This window comes from Aulonocara stuartgranti (assembly GCF_965226115.1).
Source record: "Aulonocara stuartgranti genome assembly, chromosome: 8".
NCBI classification, from domain to species: Eukaryota; Metazoa; Chordata; class Actinopteri; order Cichliformes; family Cichlidae; genus Aulonocara; species Aulonocara stuartgranti.
This window is the reverse complement of record NC_138959.1, coordinates 4,509,388-4,533,611: the sequence shown is the minus strand read 5'-3', so window position 1 is coordinate 4,533,611 and position 24,224 is coordinate 4,509,388. Positions and strand designations below refer to the sequence as shown.

Sequence of the window (24,224 nt, the reverse complement as noted above, 5' to 3'; positions counted from 1 at the left end):
GTCGAATGGTTTTCGAAGAGTGTGGCCTATCCAGCCCCATTTTCTCTTCTTGATGTCTTGACCGACCGGGTTCTGGCTGGTTCTCTTCCACAGGTCTGTGTTCGAGATCTTCTCAGGCCATCTGATGTTGAAGATGTGTCGCAAGCACTTGTTGATGAGACTACAACCGGTGTCTTGCTGGTAATGGTGTTGGTCACCCGCCACGTCTCTGACCCATACAGAAGAAGAAAGTGTACTTTATTGGTCCCCGTGGGGAAAATCCCTCTCTGCATTTAACCCATTCACTCAGTGAAGCAGTGGGCAGCCACTGGGCGCCCGGGGAGCAGTGTGTAGGGACGGTACCTTGCTCAGGGGTACCTCAGGGTAGCTGTTCAGGGGAATCGAACCCCCGACCTTCCGATCATGGGGCCACCACTCTACCTACTGAGCTATCACATTGGTGTTGAAGATGCGGATCTTGTTGCGCTGAGATAAGGCTTTGGAGTTCCAGATGGGTCGCAGGGTGTTGAATGCAAGCCTTGCTTTGTTGATCAGGCTCCTAATGTCTTCATCTGCACCGCCATCACTGTTGACTATGCTTCCTTGGTAGATGAAGCAGGCATAGAAATAAATTATTAAAATACAAATCAGTAAGACAATCTTCACTCATGTTTATTGTATTTCCTGATTACTTCTGACTCAAAAGTACAGATAATATATATATTCCATTGTCTAGGTTAGAAAAGTTATTAGGAGTTTTCAGTTAATAGTTTTTGGAAAATGCGTTTTATTTTGAAATCCTAAACCGGAATAGCGTCGTGTTCCTGCAGCTAGCTTTCTCGCGCTAAATAAAAATTGTCTTGACAGCCCGTCATCCTGCTGTCACCTCAGACGACCCAAAGCGGAGGATAACCGAGCAGCAGTTAAACTGTCGCCTCTCGTTTGCTTCTTCAGCCTTTTGTTGCATTTTTTTCTTCCTTCCAAAACTAAACCAGAAACTTTTCAAAATGAACGAGAGTGAGCCGAGCAGCTACCCGTTGACAGTTTACGACTTCGAGCGACGTTTCGACGAGAGAAGAGCGATGGAATGGATGCAGGAAAACTGGTAAGAACGAGGAAGTTGGTGAAATATCAGTAAATAAGTCATTCACTGGACTGCAGCTCTGTCCATCGTTTGTTGTTGAAGCCGTTTGTAACATGTTCTGCATGTTCGGGCTAAAACCCATGAAATCTCTTTAGAACCTCAGGAACATCGTTTTTCCCTCGCTTTAGTTCAAATAAACTCGAGTTAAGGATGCACCTCAGGGAGAAGAGGCGAGCCCTGCACGGAGTCCTGATTATGTAATTAACAGCTATGCTGGGCTCAGATCTACCCCCCGTCCCAATCCCTTTTTGTCCCCCATAAACCCCCCACCAGAGCGGCCAAAGGTTCGCCATCGAGCCCCACCCTCAACAGAGCAATCGAAGTCACATTGCCCAGCCTCGCCCCCCTTAGTTCCTCTTCATGCCCTGTCTCCGCAGTCTGATGCGTGATGTGTGAAGGGTCCGGGCTGTGAGGATTATGGCAGTGATGACTTTTCCCAGGAGAAGCTGGGACCCTGTTTACTAGAAGGTTTTAAAATTTCTGTACTTTTAGGTGACAGGAGACATGTGGCCTGGTCAAAACACAGAGAGCTGCACTCTAAAAGATCTTTAAATATAGTAAACATACCTTGTGTGCCACAGACTGCTCCCAAACACGAGGGGACAAGTAATACCTCTAAAACACTTAAGTTGGCTTTATTAAACATTAGATCTCTAGCTGGGAAAACATTTTTAATTAATGATTTAATCACTGAGCACAGCCTTGATTTTATGTTTTTAACTGAAACTTGGTTGGACCAAAGTAACAGTGGAGCTGTTCTCATCGAGACGACCCCTCCTAACTACAGTTTTATCAGTGAGGTCAGGGCGAGCAGGAGAGGAGGAGGGGTTGCTGTCTTATTTAATGAATCATTTCAATGTAAGCAGCTATCTCCTGGAAGTTTTCAGTCTTTTGAATATGTGGCTTTACAGCTGAAGGCCCCATCCAAAGTTGTGTTTCTTAATGTTTACAGGCCTCCCAAATACGGCACAGACTTTTTTAATGACCTCAGTGAACTGCTGTCTGTGATCTGTGTTGATTTTGACTGTGTAATTATTGTTGGGGATTTTAACATTCATGTGGACAACCCTCAGGACAAAGGGACTAAAGACCTGAGTAACACTCTGGGCAACTTTGGGCTGACTCAGCATGTAACAGAGGCCACACATAATAGAGGACACACTCTTGACCTACTGATCTCCAAAGGCCTGAGCATTTCAAAGGTTACTGTGTCTGATGTGGGCCTGTCTGATCATTACTGTGTTTTCTTTGAAAGTAAAATCTCAGCCCACACAAATATATCAACAACAATGATCACAAAACGGTGTATAACTGAACACAGTAGTGCAATTTTTAACCAGGTCTTCCCATTAACACCTGACCTGCCCAGAGGGTCAGTCAATGAGCTCGTCAATAGCTTCAATGCTAACATGTTAAATGTAATGGACACTATTGCTCCCATTAAGGTGAAGGTTATCTCTGGAAGGAAAAAGTCTCCATGGAGAAACTCCACACTGGTGAAAAATGAAAAAAGAGAGTGTAGGAAAGCTGAGCGCAGATGGAGAAAAACAAACCTCCAGGTTCATTATGACATTTATAAAGAGAAACTTCACAATTATAATTTACAACTGAGGAATGCAAGGAGGTCCTACTTCTCTGACATCATCACTAAAAACAGCCATAATGCTCGGGTCTTATTTTCTACAGTTGACAGGCTAACAAACCCTCCTGTGCCAGTGGCAGCTGAACTTCATTCGACCATGGCCTGCAATGACTTTGCCAAATTCTTCACTGAAAAAATCCAAAAAATTAGACAAGCAATTGGTACATCAACAGCAGATCCAGGATATGTACTGTGTCCACCAAAAAACTGTTTAAACACCATGAAACAGTTTCAACCTATTAACAGCAAAGACCTGGAGGACATCTTAGGTCAACTGAACTCCTCCTCCTGCTGTTTAGATGTCCTGCCAACAAGTTTTTTCAAAAAGGTCTCAAAGACTTTAGAGTCAGACCTGTTACAGATCGTCAACTTTTCTTTATTATCAGGTGTGTTTCCAGAATCACTAAAAACTGCTGTAATCAAACCTATACTGAAAAAGGACAATCTTGACAAGACACAAATGAACAACTACAGGCCGATCTCAAATCTCCCGTTTTTAAGTAAGATCATTGAAAAAGCAGTTTCTCAACAGCTCAGTTACTTCTTAAAACAGAATAATTGCTACGATGCCTTCCAGTCAGGTTTTAGACAGAACCACAGCACTGAAACCGCTCTGACCAAAGTGTTTAATGACATATGTCTGAATACAGACAGTGGAAAAATGTCAGTCCTAGTTTTACTGGATCTCAGTGCAGCATTTGATACAGTTGACCACAACATATTACTCAAACGACTGGAGAACTGGACAGGTCTTTCAGGAACTGTACTAAACTGGTTCAAAACATACTTAGAAAACAGGAAATACTTTGTATCAATAGGTAACTTCACATCTGAGCAGACAAGTATCACATGTGGAGTTCCCCAAGGTTCCATCTTGGGACCCCTTCTGTTTAACATCTACATGCTCCCACTGGCACAGATTATAAACAACAACAAAATAAACTATCACAGCTATGCAGATGACACACAAATATATATCACAATGTCACCAGGAGACCGAGGCCCTGTACAGGCTCTTGGTAAATGCATTGAGGAAATCAATGACTGGTTGTGCCACAATTTTCTCCAGCTAAACAAAAACAAAACTGAGGTAATAGTCTTTGGCGCCAAAGAAAAACGATTACAGGTCACCAGAGAACTTCAATCTATACATCTAAAAACCACAAACCAGGCGAGAAATTTGGGTGTAGTGATGGATGCAGACCTAAACTTAGAAAAACACATTAAGACAATAACAAAGTCAGCTTACTATCACCTCAAGAATATATCAAGGATAAAAGATCTGATGTCTCAACAGGACCTGGAAAAACTAGTCCATGCATTCATCTTTAGTAGGCTTGATTACTGTAACAGCATCTTTACAGGTCTACCTAAAAAATCAGTCAGACAACTACAGCTCATTCAGAACTCTGCTGCTCGAGTCCTCACTAAGACCAAAAAAGTGGACCACATCAGTCCAGCTCTGAGGTCTTTACACTGGCTGCCTGTCCGTCAGAGGATAGACTTTTAAGTTCTGATGCTGGTCTATAAAGCTCTGAATGGTTTAGGACCAAAATACATCAATGACCTCCTGACCCAGTATGAACCTTCCAGATCCCTCAGGTCATCTGGATCCGGTCTTTTATCAGTTCCCAGAGTCAGAACCAGACACGGAGAAGCTGCATTCAGCTTTTATGCTCCTTATATCTGGAACAAACTCCCAGAAAGCCTCAGATCAGCTGAAACACTCAGTTTATTTAAATCCAGGTTGAAGACTCACCTGTTCTCAGCTGCATTTGAATAAAGCACCAAATCCACACTTTTAAGCTTAAATTTCAAAACTTACATTTAACTACTGATTTTATCTACTGTTCTGATTTTATCTGTTTTGATTTTATATACTGTTTTGTTTGTTTGTTAATTAGTTAGTTAGTTTATTTGCTTGTTTTAATCAATTTTAAATCATGCTTTTTATTTGTTCTTGTTTCTAATGTCTCTGTAAAGCACTTTGAATCACTTTGTTGTTGAATTGTGCTATACAAATAAACTTGCCTTGCCTTGCCTTGCCTAAAGACTTCATGCTGGATCTGCGGCTGCCCGTCTTCACCTTCAGGCACAAATATTGAGTAACAGGTCAAAAATTATGCCTTCCTCACTTTTACGTTTTCACTTTTGGGCTAGTTTGTAAGACTCAAACAGTGACATCTGTACGTTACAAACACCAGCCTTGCTCAGATTAATGACAGACGTTACGTTGTATCAAGTTGAAAATATGTAAGAGTTCCTGCGACGTTTCCTCTCCTATTTGAGTTAATTGAAGTGATTCAAGTTTAAGAACTATTTTGGGGTTTAAGTAAGCATGAGTTAAAGGTGAAGGTGTGTAATGCCTTGCTGGGCAGCGGCACAGATTTATGTACTTTTTCCTGTTATTTTCTCTCCATGTTATGAAGAGAAGTCACTTAAAACATTAGGAAAAAATGGTAAAAATAAAATAAAATATATTTAATTATGGTTCTGGTGATTTTTCTTTTGTATTTGACAAAATTTGACTTGAGGTATCTAATTTTTTAGGCCATTACCCAGCTGCAGCTCTGCGTATCCAGCATGTCAAAGTCAAAGGGGCTGTGTGGAGCACACCAAAGTGCAACACTCATTGCTTTAGATTGAAGACACCCCCCTGCAGGGGTGAGGAGGGAGATTTTATTTTTTTTAATAAAGAGTATTTCAGCTTGCCTGTATGTAATAATTAAGAGTAAGATAATTGCATCTTCTTACCAGACATCTATTTTGTGCTGCCTGTTTGCACAGTAGACGGGGAGATACCCAGACCTATCTCTCCCCGCTCACCTACTCCAGCTCTTTTGGTGGGACACTCAGGCATTCCCAAACTACCAAGCCAGCTGAGAGACATAATCTTGTGTGTCCTACGTCTACACCGATATCTCCTCACAGTCTGGCATGCCTGAAACACCAAGGAGGCATCTTAGTGAGATGTTGAGCCACTTTAGCTGGCCCCTGCCAATGTTGAGGAGTAGCAGCTCTATTTCGTTTCAAAGAACTGAGCTTCTTACTTTATCTCACTCTATCCGTCAAAGAGCCCAGCACAAAGCTTATTTCTGCTTTTGGTTTCTGTAGTCTCATTCTTTCAGCCACTGCTGAGATGCAGAGCTCTCTCTTTCCCACTACAGACCTGTTTAATCTCCTGTCGCACCCTACCTCACTTGTAAAAAGACCCTGGAATATCTAAACTTCCCAACCAGAAGTGGGCAGTCCACCCTTTTCCAGCTCAGAACTGTGGCCTTAGATTTGAAGGTTCTAATTCTCATCCCAGTTCCCTCCAGCTTGGCAGCAAACCTCCCTCAGAGCGCGCTGGAGGTTGTAACTCGATGAAACTAACAGAACCACAATGTCTGCAAAAAGCAGAGACGAGACTTCTGAACCTGAAGCCTGTGAGCTGTGTCTAGAAATGCTGTGCATAAAAAATTAGGAACACAGTCTGTGACAAAGTGCACATTTTCCTTGAACCATATGGTTGTCAGGCACAGACAGAGATGCCTGCTAATTAATGCTAAAAGGAGTTTGCGTGTGCTGATAACTCAGTGTCGATACCATGTCTTCTTTTCAGTCACAAAGACGTTTAAATTAAAGTTGTAGCTCCTTATCTAGATGATCCGTAATCTGTGTATTGTTCTTTATTCATTAACCTTGTAGCAGTAGCTGACTGTAAATCAGGCCACCTACGATTAGCTATCTATTAGGAGTGGACTTTGTATTAAAACAGATTCATACTAAAAAAACAGAGCAGGAAAAAGTTTCTCAGGTGTGCAAAATGTTCCACCCCCATGAGTCTGACAGCATTTGTATGTGCTCTGTCGAACTGTCAGAAAAGCATGTCAGTAACTGATAAAAAGAAATGATAAAGATAGAGACATGTGACTCAGATCATTTAGACAATTCCTGAGGGACGCTTGCACAGAGACACAAATTATTAAAGGAGACCGGGAAGGAATGCTGCTGTGGTTAAGTTAAATGATGCTGAAAAAACCCACTAGCTTACTGACTCCTGGAGACAAAACACTTGGCCAGGTGATTGTGGCTCTGATAGCTCGCGTGTGTCTCACCCTGTGCAGGGAGATAAAACCTGGAGCGTTTATATGCTCACTGGTGTGAGTTTGGCACAGCTCCCGAGTACGAGCACTGAAGTATTGATAAGAGTTTGGATGAACAATTCTGATTCATTTTGTCATAGCTGACCTTTTCTAATTCCAATCAGACCCCAATAATGACGAGTCTGTTTCAACACCAGTTGCCTCAAGGTACTTTTTTATTGTCAGTTAAAGTCAGAGAAAACAGAGAAAACCCCCAACTGTCCTCCTTTGAGTAAGCACTTGGTGACAGAGGGAAGGGAAAATCCTTTTTAACAGGAAGAAAACTGAAAAACAGCAAAACCAGGCTGTGGTGAGCCAGAGATTAATAATAACTAATGATTAAATGCAGAGAGGTTTATAAACACATTAAAAAAAGGGGAGATCCCCTCAACCTGCAGCTTTTGAGGTCCTTAAAACCCATTGAAGTAAAGCTCAAGGTTTACAATTTAGTCACATTTTGTTTAATTGATTGTGTTGGTGTCCAGAGGGACAGCTACATTAAAAGTGTGTCATTGTCCAAAAAGTTATAGACCTGAGATTATTACTGAGATTTGGATGTTTGAGTGAAATGTTTGTAGCTGAAGGACTCTGTGCTTTTAAAGCTGACTCAGGTAATCTCAGGATTAATGCCTCTGAAATCAAAATTATTGTAAGCTTACCACGTGCTCCTCGCTGGGTGCACAAGTCTCTCTGTAGGATAATACGCTTTCTTTCTGTTATTAATCTGAGATTTCTTGGTTGTTTTAAGTTTGGACCACTGAGTCTGGAAGACAAATTGATTGATTAGATGATTATTCAGTTACTGAATTTCATCTCGGTATACAGGGAACAAACAGATATGCATCTTGTCTAAGATTATGTGTTATTAGCTTGGTGAAGAACTCTTGGTATGCTCGGTGGTTCAGATCTGTGCAGCAGGAACAGCTTTAGCTTTTTGCTGGTTTTTCCTCTCCCACAGGGGCAAACTGGGACCAGCTATCAGAATCCACTATAACCACTAAGTGGGTCAAGCAGCAGCAGCAGTAGTATCTACTCATCCTGTGTATTATGTATGTTGCCAATCTGGATTAGTCATCTGCTTACCCGCTTACACGCATACCCTCCCTACTTAAATAAAAACAGCTTTTAATAACATATGAGAAGCAGGTTAATGTGAAATTAAAAATATACGGTGTCAGTGCACATGCAGTCTCTGTTTCCAGGGTTTAGTATTCTCCTCGGCTGTTTCTGCTCAGCCAAAAATCGACTTTTTCTTTCCTGCTGTGTGCTGTTGTTGAAACATCAGGCGCAGTGGTGCCCAGTGGAAACAGCCTTATTGCCCATAGCTGGCAGTCTGAGTGGTCTGTGTGTCAGGAGCTAATCTCTTAATCCTCTACTATGAGTATAATAATTGAGTTGGCTGGTGTCAGGAGGGCTGACATGTAGTAATTCATAGCCTGATGTTTCGACTTGTCACACGACTCTGGAGTGACCACAGAGTTGATATCAGCTCGTATTTGTCTTTAATTGCAGTTGTCTGGTTCAGTCACACTAATTGTGTAATGTCTTTATGTAAGAGTGCTGTGTCTGTGTAGTTGTCTCCTGTTTCAAAGTCTCAGGAGGTGATTTAGTGTTTAATAGAGCTGTTTGTCAGGGGAAGTGAGGTACTTCCTCTTTATTGTAAAGCTGATAGAGGTCAAAGATCTGTGTGATGCTGGAGCTTTTAGGCCGGCGTTTTGTGTTAAGTAACATCAGTGTTTCCCACAGATTTGGGCTCAGGGACGTGAGGTTGTGGCTAAAGACAAGTACACCCTATTTTGAGAAGATTTTATGTATATTTTTCCTACAGGGATTAAGAGGGTAAGTGTAGTAGCAGCCAGGTGCTGTTATTTAAATGCACTGTGTTAATGCACCGCGAAGCAACTGCTGCTGCACGTCAGACTAGGAACGGTTATAAAGCTGTTTCTCGAGTTAACATTCAGCAAATTCATCCCAAGGTCAGACCATGCAATGCTCAGAGAAACTGCAAAAAACCCAAGAGCTGTACATGCCTCAGCATGTTAACGATAATGACAATTAGAATAAGACTGAGCCAGTCCCTGTTTGGAACAACCGTTCCAAACAGGCCAGGTGAAGATTTCTTGTCTCTAAAAAGAACATGGCAGCACAGCTTAGGTTTGCAAAGCTGCATCTGGGAAAACCAAAAGACTTCTTTAAAAATCTCCTTTGGACAGATGAGACCGGAGTGGAGACGTCTGGCTGCGATGCACAAAACCAAACTTAGCATATCAGCGCAAACACCTCATACTTACTGACAGTCACTGAGTCGACCGTGAACTCCTTCGTATACCAAAGTATTCTAGATTCAAATGTGAGGCCATCTGTTTGACAGCTAAAGCTAAATCGGATCACCTGACAGGACAATGATCCCAAGCACAGAAGCAAATCTGCAACTGAATGGCCGAAAAGAAGAGAAACAAGGTGCTGCAATGGTCCCGTCAAAGTCCAGACCTCCTCCTGACTGATATGCAGAGAGCTGTGCATGGACGAATGCCTGCAGACCTGCGCTTGTATTTAATAATTATAGAACCTGCTGAGGACCAAAATGGTTTTCCTATTATGCTCTGACTAGAATTACAAGACTACGTATTTTCTTTTTACAGTGACGACAACCAAATTTTCATACATTCGTTTCCCTGAAATTAAGTATTAAATATTAATTGCAACAACTACATAATTTGATCCAGTACATTCTCAATCTAGTGTTTTGTGTCTGAGGGGAGCTTTTTCCCCCCCGTTACTGTCTCTCTGCTGTAATTAGTGCATGTAACAGTATTATCAGTATTGGTGTTACAGTGAGGATGAGTAATAATAAGCATCACTGTGTGTGTGCTTCTCTGCAGGACCAAGTCTTTTATATTCTCTGGCCTGTACGCTGCGATCGTATTTGGAGGGCAGCACTTCATGAGGGAAAGGCAAAGACTGAACCTACGTCGCCCGCTGGTGTTGTGGTCACTCAGTCTGGCCATTTTCAGGTGAGTGACTCTCAAGGTCGATGCAGCTGAGACGGCTGACGTGACCTTAACGCTCAGTCAAGCAAACATTTAGAGTCGAGTGTTTCAGAGAAAAGTTGTTTGGTATTTTTTCTCTGAAGGTCCTTTTCCTTTCTGGGTAAACAGGAACGTGAACTGAAAGAGGGATAGTCAAAGAAGGAACGTGTTCTGAGTGTTTGTTTGAGAAGCCACAACCAGTCTGATAACAGCTGTCACCTCAAGGTTCAATGCAAGATTTAAAGCAGTACTTCAAGAACACTATAGACATTTCACTCACTAAGAGTCCTGATGTCCATCTGCACATGGTATCTGGGGGGTGGAATCTAAAACTTCTTGGGGCTGACCTAAAAAACTGGTTTACATTTTTGCCAATCTCCTGTTTGAGATCATCTTCTCTGAGATTTCAGAGCAGCTGCATTTTCAAAATAGGACATTCCACTCGAGTTGCAGTTTCACCACAAACCTCAAATCTGAGCAGAGAGCAACCTCAGGATCCTTGCTGTTGATAAGAGCCAGATTTTTGGCATTTTTCACCTATAGGTAGTGGGAGTTTATGTCCCTGCTGCTTTATCTTCTTGAATCAAGTTGAAAGATCTCCATTTTGACACGCTGAAGGAGATCGGGGCTTCTACAAAGCAATCTTTAAAAAAAGCATCTGCAGTAGAATACCTGAGAAGATTATCTAGAGCAGGACATCAGCCAAACTCCAAACAGGTTTCTGTTTATCTACTCCTTCAGTTACCAACTATCAATCTAATTTACTGATTTGTTTATGAAGATCTAGACTGTGGTATTCCCCCAGAGAAGCGTGCTGTTTTTATAAAAACTAAAATCCTGCTGCTGTCACTTAAAGGCCTTAAGCTGAGTTTGTCAAACCCACCAGAGCCTGCAAGGATCCACGTGGCAGGTGTGCAGGACTTTAATCTTAATCCCAGTGCTGTGGGTATATCCTGCTCCTTTCAGCCTTAGCTGTCCGCACACAGGACGCGACGGTGTTAGTGTAGGTAGTTTTTGCTTTTTACTACATCCACCCTGTTAACTCTATTGTCCTTTAAAGGATAAGTTTGTTTTTTATTACTGGTATATATTTTTTTAACCTCGGAGACGTGTGCCAGAATGATGACACAACATCGTGCACGCTTTGTTGCTTTGCTGTCTTGGTGCTAATTAACAGATATCAGTGCAATCCACATGTAAACCCCCAGCTTTAGCTGACAGTTTAGCACTAAACTATCGCTAATGAGCTATGAGGCTACTATAGCTGGGCTGCCAGCAGAAGCACAAGAGCTTAAAACTTAGACCTTAACCCTTATTTTCTGACTAATTTAACTACTGATGAAATATTTCCGATGCAATTAGGTGGAGGTAAAGCTGTTTATGGAGACTTAACCTCAACAAGCCAGTTGCCAAGCGCTCAAAATATATTCATGATGGAACAAAAAAAGAAAGTACTTCCTCTTAGGCTAATGTGCAGTGGGCCGCACAAGGTTTTCAGATTTAGAATCAGGGTTTTTTTCACTGCTATTTATTCATTCATCATATAGTTACTATTACAGTTGCATGGAAACAGGGCAGTTCATTTACTAGTTGAAGGCTTCTCCAACTGATATATTGAAGAGTCTTTGGGCAAAAAGAGTTTAAAAGTGCTTTTTGAATGAGCGACTGTGGCTTAGTTTAAAAGGACTGTAAGAGTAGCAGAGTGCTATAGTTATAAACAGGCATCCATACACTACATACACCATCGTTTTATGTCTGATACTCTGAAAAGGATTGAGCATAATCCCCATCAAACTCACAGTTTGGTCCTGTTTGACCTGCATTTGATTTGTGTCAGATCGAAGGCCGGTACGACGATCAGTCATCAGAGAAAATGACACAGGCTGGCTCCCTGTTGACTGCGATCCGGTTTGCAATTGTTGGAACATCAGATAAAAGCACAGGGAGTCTCTAAGGTGTGTTTAAGATGGTCTGACTGAGATTACCTATGAAATCTCCACATCAGTGTTGCACCAATGTGCAAGTTGCTCTTTGCCATCAGTGTAATGTCAATAAACCTTTTGACATCAAGCCTTTATGGCTGCACTGTAGCAGTGATCTCTGCAGCTCAGTTATGGTTTCTTTTTTTTTATTATTATTATTTTATGACAAACAGTAAGATGGATTATAAAAATGCTGCTTTCAATGCTTCATTTGTCCACAGGAGGCATGGCAGAATGATTACACTTTAACACATCAGGGCTGCCAGTTGAGACCATCCCTGTTTTTACTATAAGGATGAGAAAACAGACTCTGTTCTAGGAAAGTGGTGACAAATATGAAACCAGTAGAGCAACATAATTTACTAAAAGAAGTGGCTGAGCCTCTGTGATCCTAGCTGTTGGCTAATATGTCCTTGTTGTGTTTCCTCTGCAGCATCGTAGGAGCGGTCAGGACCGGAGCTTACATGCTGCACGTCCTCACAAACGACGGCTTCAAACAGTCGGTGTGTGACAACAGCTTCTACAGCTCTCCCCTCACCAAGTTCTGGGCCTACGCCTTTGCCCTCAGCAAGGCCCCCGAGCTGGGTGAGACTTCATCTGATCTCATAAATGTCAGAATATTACTCACATGAATGAAGCACATACTGAAATCTAACCTATTCAAAGACCACCAGCTGTAGATTCCTTATTTCTTTGTTATTGGATTAAGGTGAAGCAGGACCTGTTTACACTATAGGAGCTCCACGCAACTCAGAAAAAACTGTTTTAATCATATTAAGGGTGGGGGTGTTAGCATTAGCTAAAACCATGATGAGGCATAAAGTGCTGTGCAAAAGTCTTGATCCACCCCTCATCTCTTTGTATTTTGCTTCTAAGGAGCCAGACTTTCTTGTAATGTTTTTTTTAAAAAAGGTCTTAATCAGTACTTTCTGAAGGTCTCTCAAAGCTTTTCTTTGGTTCTGTCCTTAACACTGACCTATGAATCATTTAAATATAAATGCATATAACTCAAGGGATGAACCTTATTTTGTTTCTTGACACGTTGTTACTACTAACCGTGCAAAACCACGTAGTTTGTTCCCATTTAATTAGGTGAGTCTGTGCAAAATGCAAAGGTAACAGTTTATTTGCAACAACAATTTGATTCCCAAAGAGCTGTTAGCTGAAAACTTGGCAATTTTTTCAGCATGATGTGCAGTAAAAAAGATCAGTGAGAACAGGTCTGATGGAGCGATGACATGAGTGTCTACAGCCATCTGTAAAGCACGGTGGAGGCTCTGTCATGGTTTAGAGCTGCATTTCAGTGAGTGGTGTGGATTTTTTTTCAAAATTAATGTAACTGTGAACACAAGAATATTAAGTCAGAGCTTCACCCACCATGCAGTACTGCCTGCAACACATCTGATCGGCAGCAGCTGCTTCTTTCAATAAAAGATGATCCCAAACACGCTGCCACTAAAGTAAAAGTTTACCTGAATTTAAAAAAACAACAACAACACACATACAGTGGCAGTCATCGGTCATGGATCGTACCAGATAAGTTATTGTTATAGTTGTGCAAACCTTTCTATTTCCATGTATGTTTGCACGTTTCACCTGCCTTCCTCGCAGAATGTTAAGAAATGAGGGTTGGTGCAAGACTTGTACGCACTGAAAACGTGTAAAAGTGTAAATGTGTTGGATGTTTTTCAGTCTTTGTTCCAAAAGGATCTAAATTCAAACTGGATGTTTTTTCTTGCTCAGCTACTTTAAGAATGAAATGATTTGCTCAGTGTAGATTAAAGTGTGCGCCACTGTGCAGTAAATCCATCAGGAGGTGATTCCCTTAAGAGCTGAAATGGAGGCAGATGCTGAGCTGGCAAGAAAAGTCCATTAGCGCACAGCTGATAATGTACAAGCAATGTTTCCTCTGCTGCAGACAGGAAGGATACGTCTTCTTCCTACTGCAGGATAAGGACTCTTTATAGAGACTCAAATGAGCTTTAAATTAGAAATACAGGTTGTTCTGTTTTATAACAACTTCATGGGATTCACCAGAATCTGTATTTGTACTTATCAAAGTAAGCTTTGTGAGGAGGTTTGTCTGTGTAAGCTAAACCCTTTTATTTGTTAAATCCACCTGAAAGATCAAACATAAACCCACAAATCTGTGATGGATGTTCACGAAGCTGTAAGCTAACTGCTTGTGCTGCCTTGTTGAAGGTTTCTGTGCTCCTCCTGTACCTGTAAGGCCATCATAAAATTTAGTACACCCCCCCCTTCAAACACTGTAAGTGAAGTCAGGCTTTATTGGAGCTGCGTTAAACTTGATACACAGTCAGGTCCTGTCAGGTATTTCACTTTTTCTGTAGGTTTTTAAAAAATATTTTTCCTGCTCTCACACAGCAATTTTCCATCTTTTGTGATAACTAAAGTACATCTGGTGTTATTAATCATGACTCAGTTGCTGAGGGGTTGAGGTTTGGTGCTCGGGTGCGGTTTTATTTAAACGATTTCCTCTCTGCCGCCTCTCTCAGGAGACACCGTGTTCATCGTCCTGCGGAAACAGCGCCTCATCTTTCTGCACTGGTACCACCACATCACCGTGCTGCTTTACTCCTGGTACACCTACAAGGATCAGCTGGCGGGCGGCGGCTGGTTCATGACTATGAACTACATGGTTCACTCTGTCATGTACACGTACTACGCCGCCCGAGCGGCCGGCCTGCAGGTGCCGCGTCCCTTCGCCATGGTCATCACGGCCTTGCAGATCCTGCAGATGGTGATGGGCCTGGCCGTGCAGGGCCTCGTGTACCACTGGATGCACGAGTTGCGCTGTCCGTCTCACCAGGACAACATCGTTTGGGGCTCTCTCTTGTACCTCAGCTACTTGATCCTTTTTGCCTACTTCTTCTACAACACCTACCTCAAAGGCTCCCCCAGGGACAAAGGGTCCAAGAAAGAGTAGCGCGCCTCCCTGTGCTCGGGGTCGTATTAAAGGCTCTGAACATCCTCCTCTTCTGACTGCAGCTCAGAGAGGAGGATGATTTGGAGCATTTTAATGTGATCTCACGATGAAAGTGAGGAGATTGAGGGGCATTTCCGTAACTGTGTTTGACTAAAAATAGCGCTGTCATCATTTAAACGATTGCCTTGTTTACTTAAACTCCTTTATCTAAAAACAGCCATATGAGGGCCAAATACTGTCAGAGGCAACTGACACTTGTTCCTGTGTTTTTAAAGAAGTCATTGATTTATATGTAATTAATTTTACTTTAATTGAGTGAGGAAATGGTTTGTTTAGCTCTAGTTAGCTTAGCATAAAGGCTGGAAGCAGACTTTCCTTTCCCTGGAAAACTGACTTATTTAAACTCTGCATCTTTCTGTTTAACCTGCAAATTAACAAAAACATAAAAGCAACAGATTCTTGACTCCAGCTCTAACAAACATCTTTTACAGACGGGATCCTGTTAAAGCGTTTACACACCGCCTGCTCACTGTCTTTATGCTCGACTAGGATAAACAATCTGCACCAAATGTTGAACTAGCCCTTTAAAAGTGACACCGGGGGCAGGTACTAATCTGATGCCGTAAAAATGAGCATCACGTGGCGCCTGCAGGTGCAGAAACTGTAACACCTGTGTCCACCTGTGCAGGTTAGCAGGTAACAGGGAGTGAAGACTAATGCACTAAATGGCAGAGGAATGTTTTCCTGCACGTAAACGTGCAGGAAGAAAAGCAATGCAAGTTCAGTTCGGTGTAATTTTTTTAAAATGCTGTCACCTCTTTACCTTCATCTAAAAAGAAAGCCTTCTCTGTCTGCTCCTCTCAGTTGACCTCGCTGGCTTATACCTGCCTCAACTTGTTAGCTTAGGTTGTTTTTTCTGTTTGTTTTTTTTAAGGTGTTGGTTTGAATCCAGGTGAAGTTTGAGTCTGAGAGCACAACAGTAAAGTGACCATATTCTTATAAAACGAACACAGAGGTTAAATTTAGTGTTGCTGCTAATGCCGTCCACAGCGCTGCGTTGCTTTGCTTCACCCTTTACTGCAGGTTATGCACTGACCACTAATAAGTACCTCATGCAACCCAGCTTTCCTCTAACATAGCCAATATTTATAGCCGCTTTCACCACGCGTACACTCTGTAAGACAAGGCCTGAGTGAGGAACGCGTTCCTCAGATGAAAGCCGTTCCAGCTCAAACAACTGACAGGAAGTGCGTTAAACCAGACGTCCTCCTGTCCCTGTCATTTGGGTTGTTTTCACATGTTTACGCGCTGTACAGTATATGTTTTTTAACGTTTTTAATAAGAGATGACGGGAACGATTCACTGTTGGGACGCAGTTTCCCGAACCTTTTCTTCTGTGCAGCTGTGCGATGGATTTAAAAAGGAGACGTGTAGATGTGATGGAGATGCAGACCTGTAGCTTTAACTCAGAGGTTTAACAAAAACATTCCACTTCTATGGTGCACATTTATTAAAAGCGATAAAAAGCATCTGAAAACTGTTTGAACTGATTCTCTGATTGAGCAGCAGGAGCTAAACCAGAGTGTCTCGTGTGAAGTGTTTAGCAGACAAACAAAAAGGATAAACTGAACATAATGTGACGTAACAGGAGAGGTTTTTGTATCTTGCAACTCCTACGAGGTCCGACCACTACGTTTGCCTTGTTGCCGACACTTGATTCCTGTTTAGTTAGAAGAAAAAGCTTTATTTTGATCCATCCTTTGTGACTTTGCCCTGTGCTCATGTTGGTTTTGGTTATTTATTTTCCTTTTGTGCTTTAAATTATTTGAACAAACTGATACCAAACATACGGCAGATGACGAGGACCAAATTTATGTGGCGATTGCTGCTGACTGTGGTGCTGCTGCACTTTATGACCTGCTGAAGAGGAGGCCACAGGGCGCTGGTGTCTGTTTTTAGATGAGAGGGATGTGTTTTCTTTACGTTTTCCAGCAGGTGTGAGGTTTACTTGGCAGGTGTCACATTAGGAAGCGGGTTGAGTTCAGTTTGCTCCATCCACGCTCGCGCTTACACCGCTTCGGAGGGTGAACGGTGTTCGTGTTTAAAGTTGTGCAGCACATTCTCAAACCACGTCCTGTTTAACGGGCCTGTGCTCGCCACAGAAGCTGCTCGCCCTGGTTGGAAACGTGTGTGCTGAGCGCTGTGGTTTAAAACCTGTGTGGAGACTTTTGACTTGGCGTGACGGAGCTGATTTTGTGTTTGTGTCTGTAGTTGAATTCCGATTGTTCAGGACTTTGTGGATTACAGTTTGTCACGCTGACGCACCTTCTGTGAGAAACGACGTAGTTCTGATAAAAGCACCGTTTTCAGATGCACTTATTGTTTCAGCATCAACCAGTCGTAGTTGTTTTTATGTGATTCAATATAAAGAGCACTGAACACTGTTTGAAACTGCCTGCTTTTTAAAATCTGACACATTGTAACGCTGTTAAAACTTGAACTTGGTGTGCCAAACATGCTTCTGTTTGTTTTCTGTCGTGCTTTACTTTGTTTTGTTGTCTGTGCTTTATGTTTCCTACTGATTTTTACTCCCTGTGGTTTCTACTGGAAAAAGGGCTTCGTGTCGAAACGTTATAATAAAAGTTTCTGTTTGTTGTTTCAGGGGTGAAATATTTTCACTGTGGAGAAGAATATCTGTTTAAATAGAAGACGGACAAACTCGCCACAAACATCAGCTGTTTGATTTAGTTTCCTTTATTAAGATTATCTTAAAAAATATAAAGCACATATTCAAGCCTCTGACAGGCATGTGTGATAAAGCCAGGACTTCAGTCTGATTGTCTTTTATTTTCTTTTTATTGGCACATACATTATAAACATATTTAATTGCTTTTATTTAACTAAACAGCAGCTCTTGAAATTTAAAAGCAATCTTTTGCAAGATTGTTGAGTCTTAATCGTAGACGAGAGCCAAACTCAAGCATACACAGCTTAATGTAAAATGCATTTCTGAGATGGTGATGAGTTCTCAGTGACCTTGACCTCAGGGTGTGACAATTATGTGTGTGAAAGGTTGTAGCGTGAAGCCCTTTGAAGGTCACGGGTCTGAAAAAGTGCCGTATAGATGGCAGTCTCCCATTACTCTGTTATTCAGGCCTGAATGTGGCAACTCAGCGACCGTGAGAGAATTTTTAAAAAAGGTTTGTGTACATGCGACAATGCCTCCCATCACTTTATTGGTCGCAAATAAAATCCCAGAAAGTGCCATAAACAATTGAGGTGTCTGCAACAGCTGTGGGAAAACAACTAAACAAAGATTTAAAGAGATATATACAGAAGATGTGAAATAGAAAATATTTAAGGCTAAAACACATTTCTAATTTTATCATATATAAGGTGAATTCCTTGACCGACGACGTTATTGGAAAACTTCTGAAACTGCTTTTCAATGAAACTTTTATGATGCTCACGCTGTTCCTGTGTATTCGTGTTGGTTTTATTGGCATTGCTAAGAAGGTGATAGTTCAGTTTCATTTATTATTGCGGTCATAGTGCATGTTTAAGGGATGGGAAAAAATGTATAATAGGATTGTGTTAAATTGTAACCATGCATTACAGAGGAAAGGAAATGTTTAAAGAGAGAAAGATAATATATAACATGTCAAATCTAAATATTAGGTCTTAATAATAGATTTTTCAGTTCTAGTCATTAACACGAGCTCTGTAAGAAAAATAAATATGATACAAAATGTACAGAAGTATGTAAACAAGGCTCTCATTATACTCACATTGGACACATATGTGTATTTTCTGTATAAACTGAGTCTAAAGGATAAATTGACTGAAGAGCACACAGTGGCTCTACAGTCTCTGATGATCAGAAGCTGTTAAATCCCCGTGAAGCTTTTAAACTAGAGGAATTTGTCTTGCTGACACAGTTAAACCACACCGGCCCCCTGCAGCTCTGCAGCTCGCAGCACACTGCCCTACAAACGTCCAAGCTGAGCCGAGCGCTCTCTGGGAGGTCGTGGGTTGATGGAAGACAAAGCTCTGCCTGCTCAGCACATTATAGTCTTGTAGCTGTGGGTGGTGACACCAGAGGACCGGGAGGAAAGACACGCAGTGGAGGAGCCGAGAGGGAAAAGCTTTAAACAAGCTCGTCACAGAGGGTTAGGGTCACGACAACAGTGAGATTTTTCTGCGTGAACACCACCAGCTCGTGTTCAGCTCGGCTCTGTGATGGAAAGCAAACTTTTTATGAAACTTACAGAAACGAGTCACATTGTTAGGAGCTGAATGTGAGCAGTGCGCAGAAGAGGGCAATCATCTCAGTACAAACACAAGCTGTTACAGCAGTTTGTGTTTGTGCAGGAGCTCATGAAACATGTAGTGTTTAAAGTAATTAAAGATATCCAGCACATGTTACTGTAATTACACACGACGGACTAACTGTATAATTACATATGTTTTAATCATCGTGTTCATATTTATTAACAACTATAACCTGTAACATGAGATTAGACTGATAAAAATTACCCTGAATGGTTAAATGGGGCATACTTACATGTTTAACCCTTTTTTAAGAACAATAAATAAACTCCTATTTGTAATCGAGTACTTCTGCATGTTAAATAATAAACTCCGTCTGTCTGTCCACGTTTATTTAAATTGCTGTAACAATATAAAACCATCATTTCTTTATTTTCGAGGACTTTCTTCATCCTGACGCTCTGTGGCTGTTATTGCAGTCTTTGGCGCCCTCGTGTGGCAGGAGGCTGTCATTACCGCTTTCTCCACATGTGCTCCAAACAGCGGTGCGTTTGTTTCTTACTACAACACACAATGTAACGAAGAACAGCTGTGCGAACCTCTGCACAGGCGGGCACGCGAAGAAGCACGTGAGGCAGCCTCCAGGTGCCGCCACAAACCTGGTTAATCTGAACTTCATGTGTTTCCTTGTGAGGGTTTGCAGCATTGGTTGCTTGTTTTGTTGGGAAAATGCAGGCATGTGGTTGAGTATTTTCAGTTTTCGTTATATGGGTACAGTATTAATTCAAAATAGGGTCACAGCTCTTTGTTCTTTGTTTCAGGAAGCCTGTGGCTGATTGTTTTTACCATGTAAAAGATGAAAATACGCATCTTCTCTGATTGGCCTTACTTTGCGGCCGATTATTTCACAATAAAGTTTCACCCCACGAGGCGCCTCTTTGGCCCAACCGTAGACCACAGATTTTTCTTGGAACAATCTGCGGAATAACCTTTCTGAGAAAACCCCAGAGCCCCTTCAATTTCATGGCTTTTTAGTAAAATGAAAAGCTTTTATTGAGAAGAGATTCCCTTTTCACTATTGATTCATCTGCAGGGGACCTGCAGGGTGTTTTTAAAAGGGACACACTGATAAACTGTGTTTTCCTACAGCAACCAGCTGCAGATGTTATTTTGTCTTTTTATTTACTTAGCCTCTGTTGGATGACAAGACAAGACAAGACAGACTTGTATTTTTATCGAACTTTTCAGGCACAGAGGCTTCATTTACACTTTTGCCATCCTCTCTCCTTTCATTGTTTCTTTCTATTAAAGCTAACATTACTAATGAATGAAATCTGGACCACGACCCAACCAGTCTGTTCTCCCCGACCCCCCACTGATGTTCCTAATCTGCTGTGAAAATCCGAAGCTGTTGGCTAACCGAGTAACAGGTGTAAAATTTCCCCTTTTAAGGTAAAAACCAGCAGAAATAGGAAGTATGCTTAACTGTATTTACTTAAATTATCCCTATAAATGAATTTCTAAACAAAGCAATGGACGTTTAACAGTTGGTATCGCTTTTATTTCTTTATTATCCATCCATCCATCCATCCATTACTTAGCTGTGTCTACTATTTTGCATGTAGAATTAAAAAAAAAAACTTTGAAGACATTTTCAAGGACAGAAAGTCAAAGCTTCTAAAACCCTGTGATTTGGGGGTTTAACTAAGAGTTACTTTGTTCTGATTAATTTGTGGACATGTCTTAGTTTGTCCCTACAATGTACTTAATCTGGTATTATAAAAGAAGAAATAAGTATATACAGAGAGCCTTTCATCTGACTGAATGAATTTGTTAAAGCATTTGCACAAATATAACCAATAATTATGGACCTATTAAACCTCTGCCAGACTAAAGTGATAAAAGTATTACATCAAACGATTCAACTTTAATTCCTACAGTGTCAACAAGAGTCGCCTCAAACTGGCTTATATTATATATTAGATAGAGAACCCCAACAATTATTTACGAGTAGCATTTGGCGACACTGTCTTTTCACAGGAAGAGACCTCTAACAGAACCAGAACTGGAAGGGACAGCGAAGAGAAGAGAAAAAACAAAAAACATAGCGAAAGTGGACAAAAGTTAAAGACACGCAGCAGATGAATGTAAACAAAGTTGAACTCTGATCAGCTGATCTCACTGCCAGCTCAGCTCAGATCTCATATATGGTGCATTTCTTAAGCTGCTTTAACCTTCTCACAGTTGCTGTGCGTCAGCGAGCCACTTTGCAACCCACCTCCACTCGACCTCCTCCTTTCCTGCTCTCAGACCTCCCCCACTGCCGTTCATACACCAAAATAGTTAAGTAACATATAAACAACTGACTGGTAGAAAAGTTCCTATTTTTTTTTACTTTCTCCTATAAAAATGTCTATTTTTATAGAAAAATAAATCTCTGTGAATTAACCAGAACTTTATGTTTTATATTCGTACAGGACAGTCGGGCCAGTGAGCTCACCAGCGCTTTTTCTGTATTTTGACTAATTTTATTTATAGAAAAATCACGACATGCTGTTGAAATTACACTTTTAATCTCAGGGATTGCTGTTATAGATACACTAATTTATTTCTTTACACTGACAGAAAGGGGAGTTTCAGTGGCGCCCCACTCAGAATCAAAGTGGGCTGTTTGTGCTCTACCGTGTAAAATGAGTTTGACATCCATGGTTAGATCAAAGTTGTAACACAAGGTCTAAATTTCTGCAGATACAAGTATTAGTTTTGAACTCAATTTAGTAAAACGTGGAATTAAACTATGATTTTCCCCCTGTTTTCTTGTTATGAAATATATTATAGTGGTTGTAATGGCAGAAGAAAGTTGTGAGACGTCATTTTATTTGACTTTTTCGGATTTCTATGGATAATTTTTCAAGTCTTTAGCTCTCAAATGCTCATTTCAATAAGAGGTTTAGAGAGGTGGAACTTCTTAAAGCTCATTCAACCTGACAGTAACTTTTTCTCATACATTCAGGTTTTCCCAGTGAAACATCTGGAACAAACTTGGCAGAATCCTGACTAAACTCCGGGCTCAGCAGCCCGGATGTGCAACTTGTCTGACTGCAATCAATTAGTGAAATTAGTTTCCTGGAACACGCAGAAGTCCCGTTTGCCCACCCACACCCGTGTTTTAGACTCAGAAAACATGAAAAATGTGGCAGAGACTTCCCAGAAGCAGTGCGAGCTTTAAAGCAGCGATGACTGTCGGGTTAGAATAACCTTCGCCTCCACCCGCGTGGGTGGGAGGAGCTACCAGTCACCGACTCCAGCTGCTTTCTTCACCTCCCACCACAGCTCAGCGGGCTGCCTCGGGAGCAGGATCGTACCGACGCCACCTCATCCGTCTCCTCTCCCGATCCCGATGAAGTGATACACCTGCAGCCACGTTTGGACGATGAAACATCAGAAACACCAGCTCGGCCTCACTTTTCAGCAACTTTTCCCCGAGTTTGGAGGAGCTGGGAGGAGACGCGGAGACTGAGGAGCCCCCGCTGAGCGGCAGAGGTAGGATCCGAGGACTGAAGCTGTGCATCTCAGGTTGTCATGCATCTAAAGCATGAAGGCCAGCTGATCAAGCTCAGAGGGGTTAATGAGGTCAAATAGACGCACAGCAGGAACACGAATAATCTGAAATTACAGACTAAACTGTGGCAATAATTAAAGATTTTATAATAACTTAAGACTTAATGTTAGTCAGTTTTTATTGCACGTGATTACCTGTAACCTCAACTATTTTATAATTTTATGATGTTTCCCAGACATTTTACTTTAATATAACACAACATGCAGGCTACTTATTTGAAGCATTCCTTATTACAGTCTTAGAAAGGCTGTGTTAAAAAATAACGCACGTGTTGCAGTTTCTGTGTGATTTTTAACAAAACACGCCTAAAATAAAAAAGAAGAAAAAACCCAAAAATGAATTTCAAAATGTCAAAATCTGACTCAGCTTGTGTTTTCAAGTCTAGTTATCATACATTAAATTTTACATTTATCACGTCAGATAAACGAGTTCAAAAACGGTAAAGCTGAACGTTTACAGGCAGATTGAATATAGAATATTTCATGTTTAATGTAGGATTTAATAAGATAATTGCATACTTTGCATGTGAAAATCTGTATTTTCCCCCTTAAAACAGGTGGAAATAAGCCGACACCTGTTATAACTGAGGATGAAGTGTAAAAGTTACTTTTTGGACTCTGTTAAGTGTGAAATTAAAAGAAGCGATGATTTGTAAATCTCATAAAACAATAAGGTGAACCTGAAAGTGATGCCAGCAACATGTTTATCACTGTGCAGCATCCTCTCTTCCTTTAACAACAGCTCATAAACATCTGGAGCAGCTGCTGGGCTCGTGGGAGAGGAATGTTGTCCCGTTCTGGTTTGAAACCTGAATATACTCAGAGCTGAGGGTCCTTCTCCTCTTTGGTCTGGAGGATTTTGATTTGTGTGATCACAGAACATCTTCACACTTTTCCTCAGGTTGTTTTAAATTAGCTTTGGTGATGTTGCTCGAACATGTTTGCTCTTCTACGCACGATCGAGCTTTAACCTGCGTTTGTGTACGGCACAGTGAGCTGAGTTCACAGACAGAGATTTCTGGAAGTGTTCCTGAACCCATCCAGTGATTTCCATGACAGAATCAGGTCTGGTTATGACGCAGTGCCGCCTGAGAGCTGAAGATCACGGCCAGCCACTATTGATTTTTAGCCTTGTCCCCTGCGCACAGAGATTCCTCCAGATTCTTGGAATCAGTCGGTGACATTATGCTCTGTTAGATGTCCCAAATGTTGCTGCCATCAAACTCAAATTAAGCTAACATTTTTCAACATTTTATGTGTTTTCTTTGTTCTGTTGTGAATAAAATATGGCTCTATGGGATTTTCTTTTAACAGTGTCCCAACTTTATAGGAATTGTTTGTGTAACAAGTCACAAAAATAGTAATACTCAAGTTATGTGCTGAGCCCTAAATGTGCATATTTTTTATGAATGACTGGCAGTAATTCACTGAACTCTGTAAAGTTCAAACTTACTGTGCTTAATCTGTGACAGGACGATAACATG

The 24,224-nt window shown here is 41.4% G+C and overlaps 2 protein-coding genes across 2 annotated transcripts in view; both read left to right on the top strand.

Moving 5' to 3' along the window:
* Positions 1-803: 803 nt before the first annotated feature.
* On the top strand, positions 804-19,435 carry LOC309713248 (very long chain fatty acid elongase 6-like). Its single transcript, XM_082544720.1, has 4 exons — positions 804-1,084; positions 9,775-9,906; positions 12,337-12,488; positions 14,420-19,435. Exons 1-4 carry the CDS (start codon positions 987-989, stop codon positions 14,848-14,850), a joined length of 813 nt encoding a protein of 270 aa, XP_082400846.1. The 5' UTR covers positions 804-986; the 3' UTR covers positions 14,851-19,435.
* Positions 19,436-21,967: 2,532 nt separating this feature from the next.
* The window catches only part of LOC309713247 (transmembrane protein 150A-like), a 28,637-nt gene continuing 26,380 nt past the window's right edge, over positions 21,968-24,224 (top strand). The window contains exon 1 of the mRNA XM_082544719.1: positions 21,968-22,662. The gene's annotated coding sequence lies outside the window, so the exon portion shown is untranslated. The remainder of the gene's footprint in view (positions 22,663-24,224) is intronic.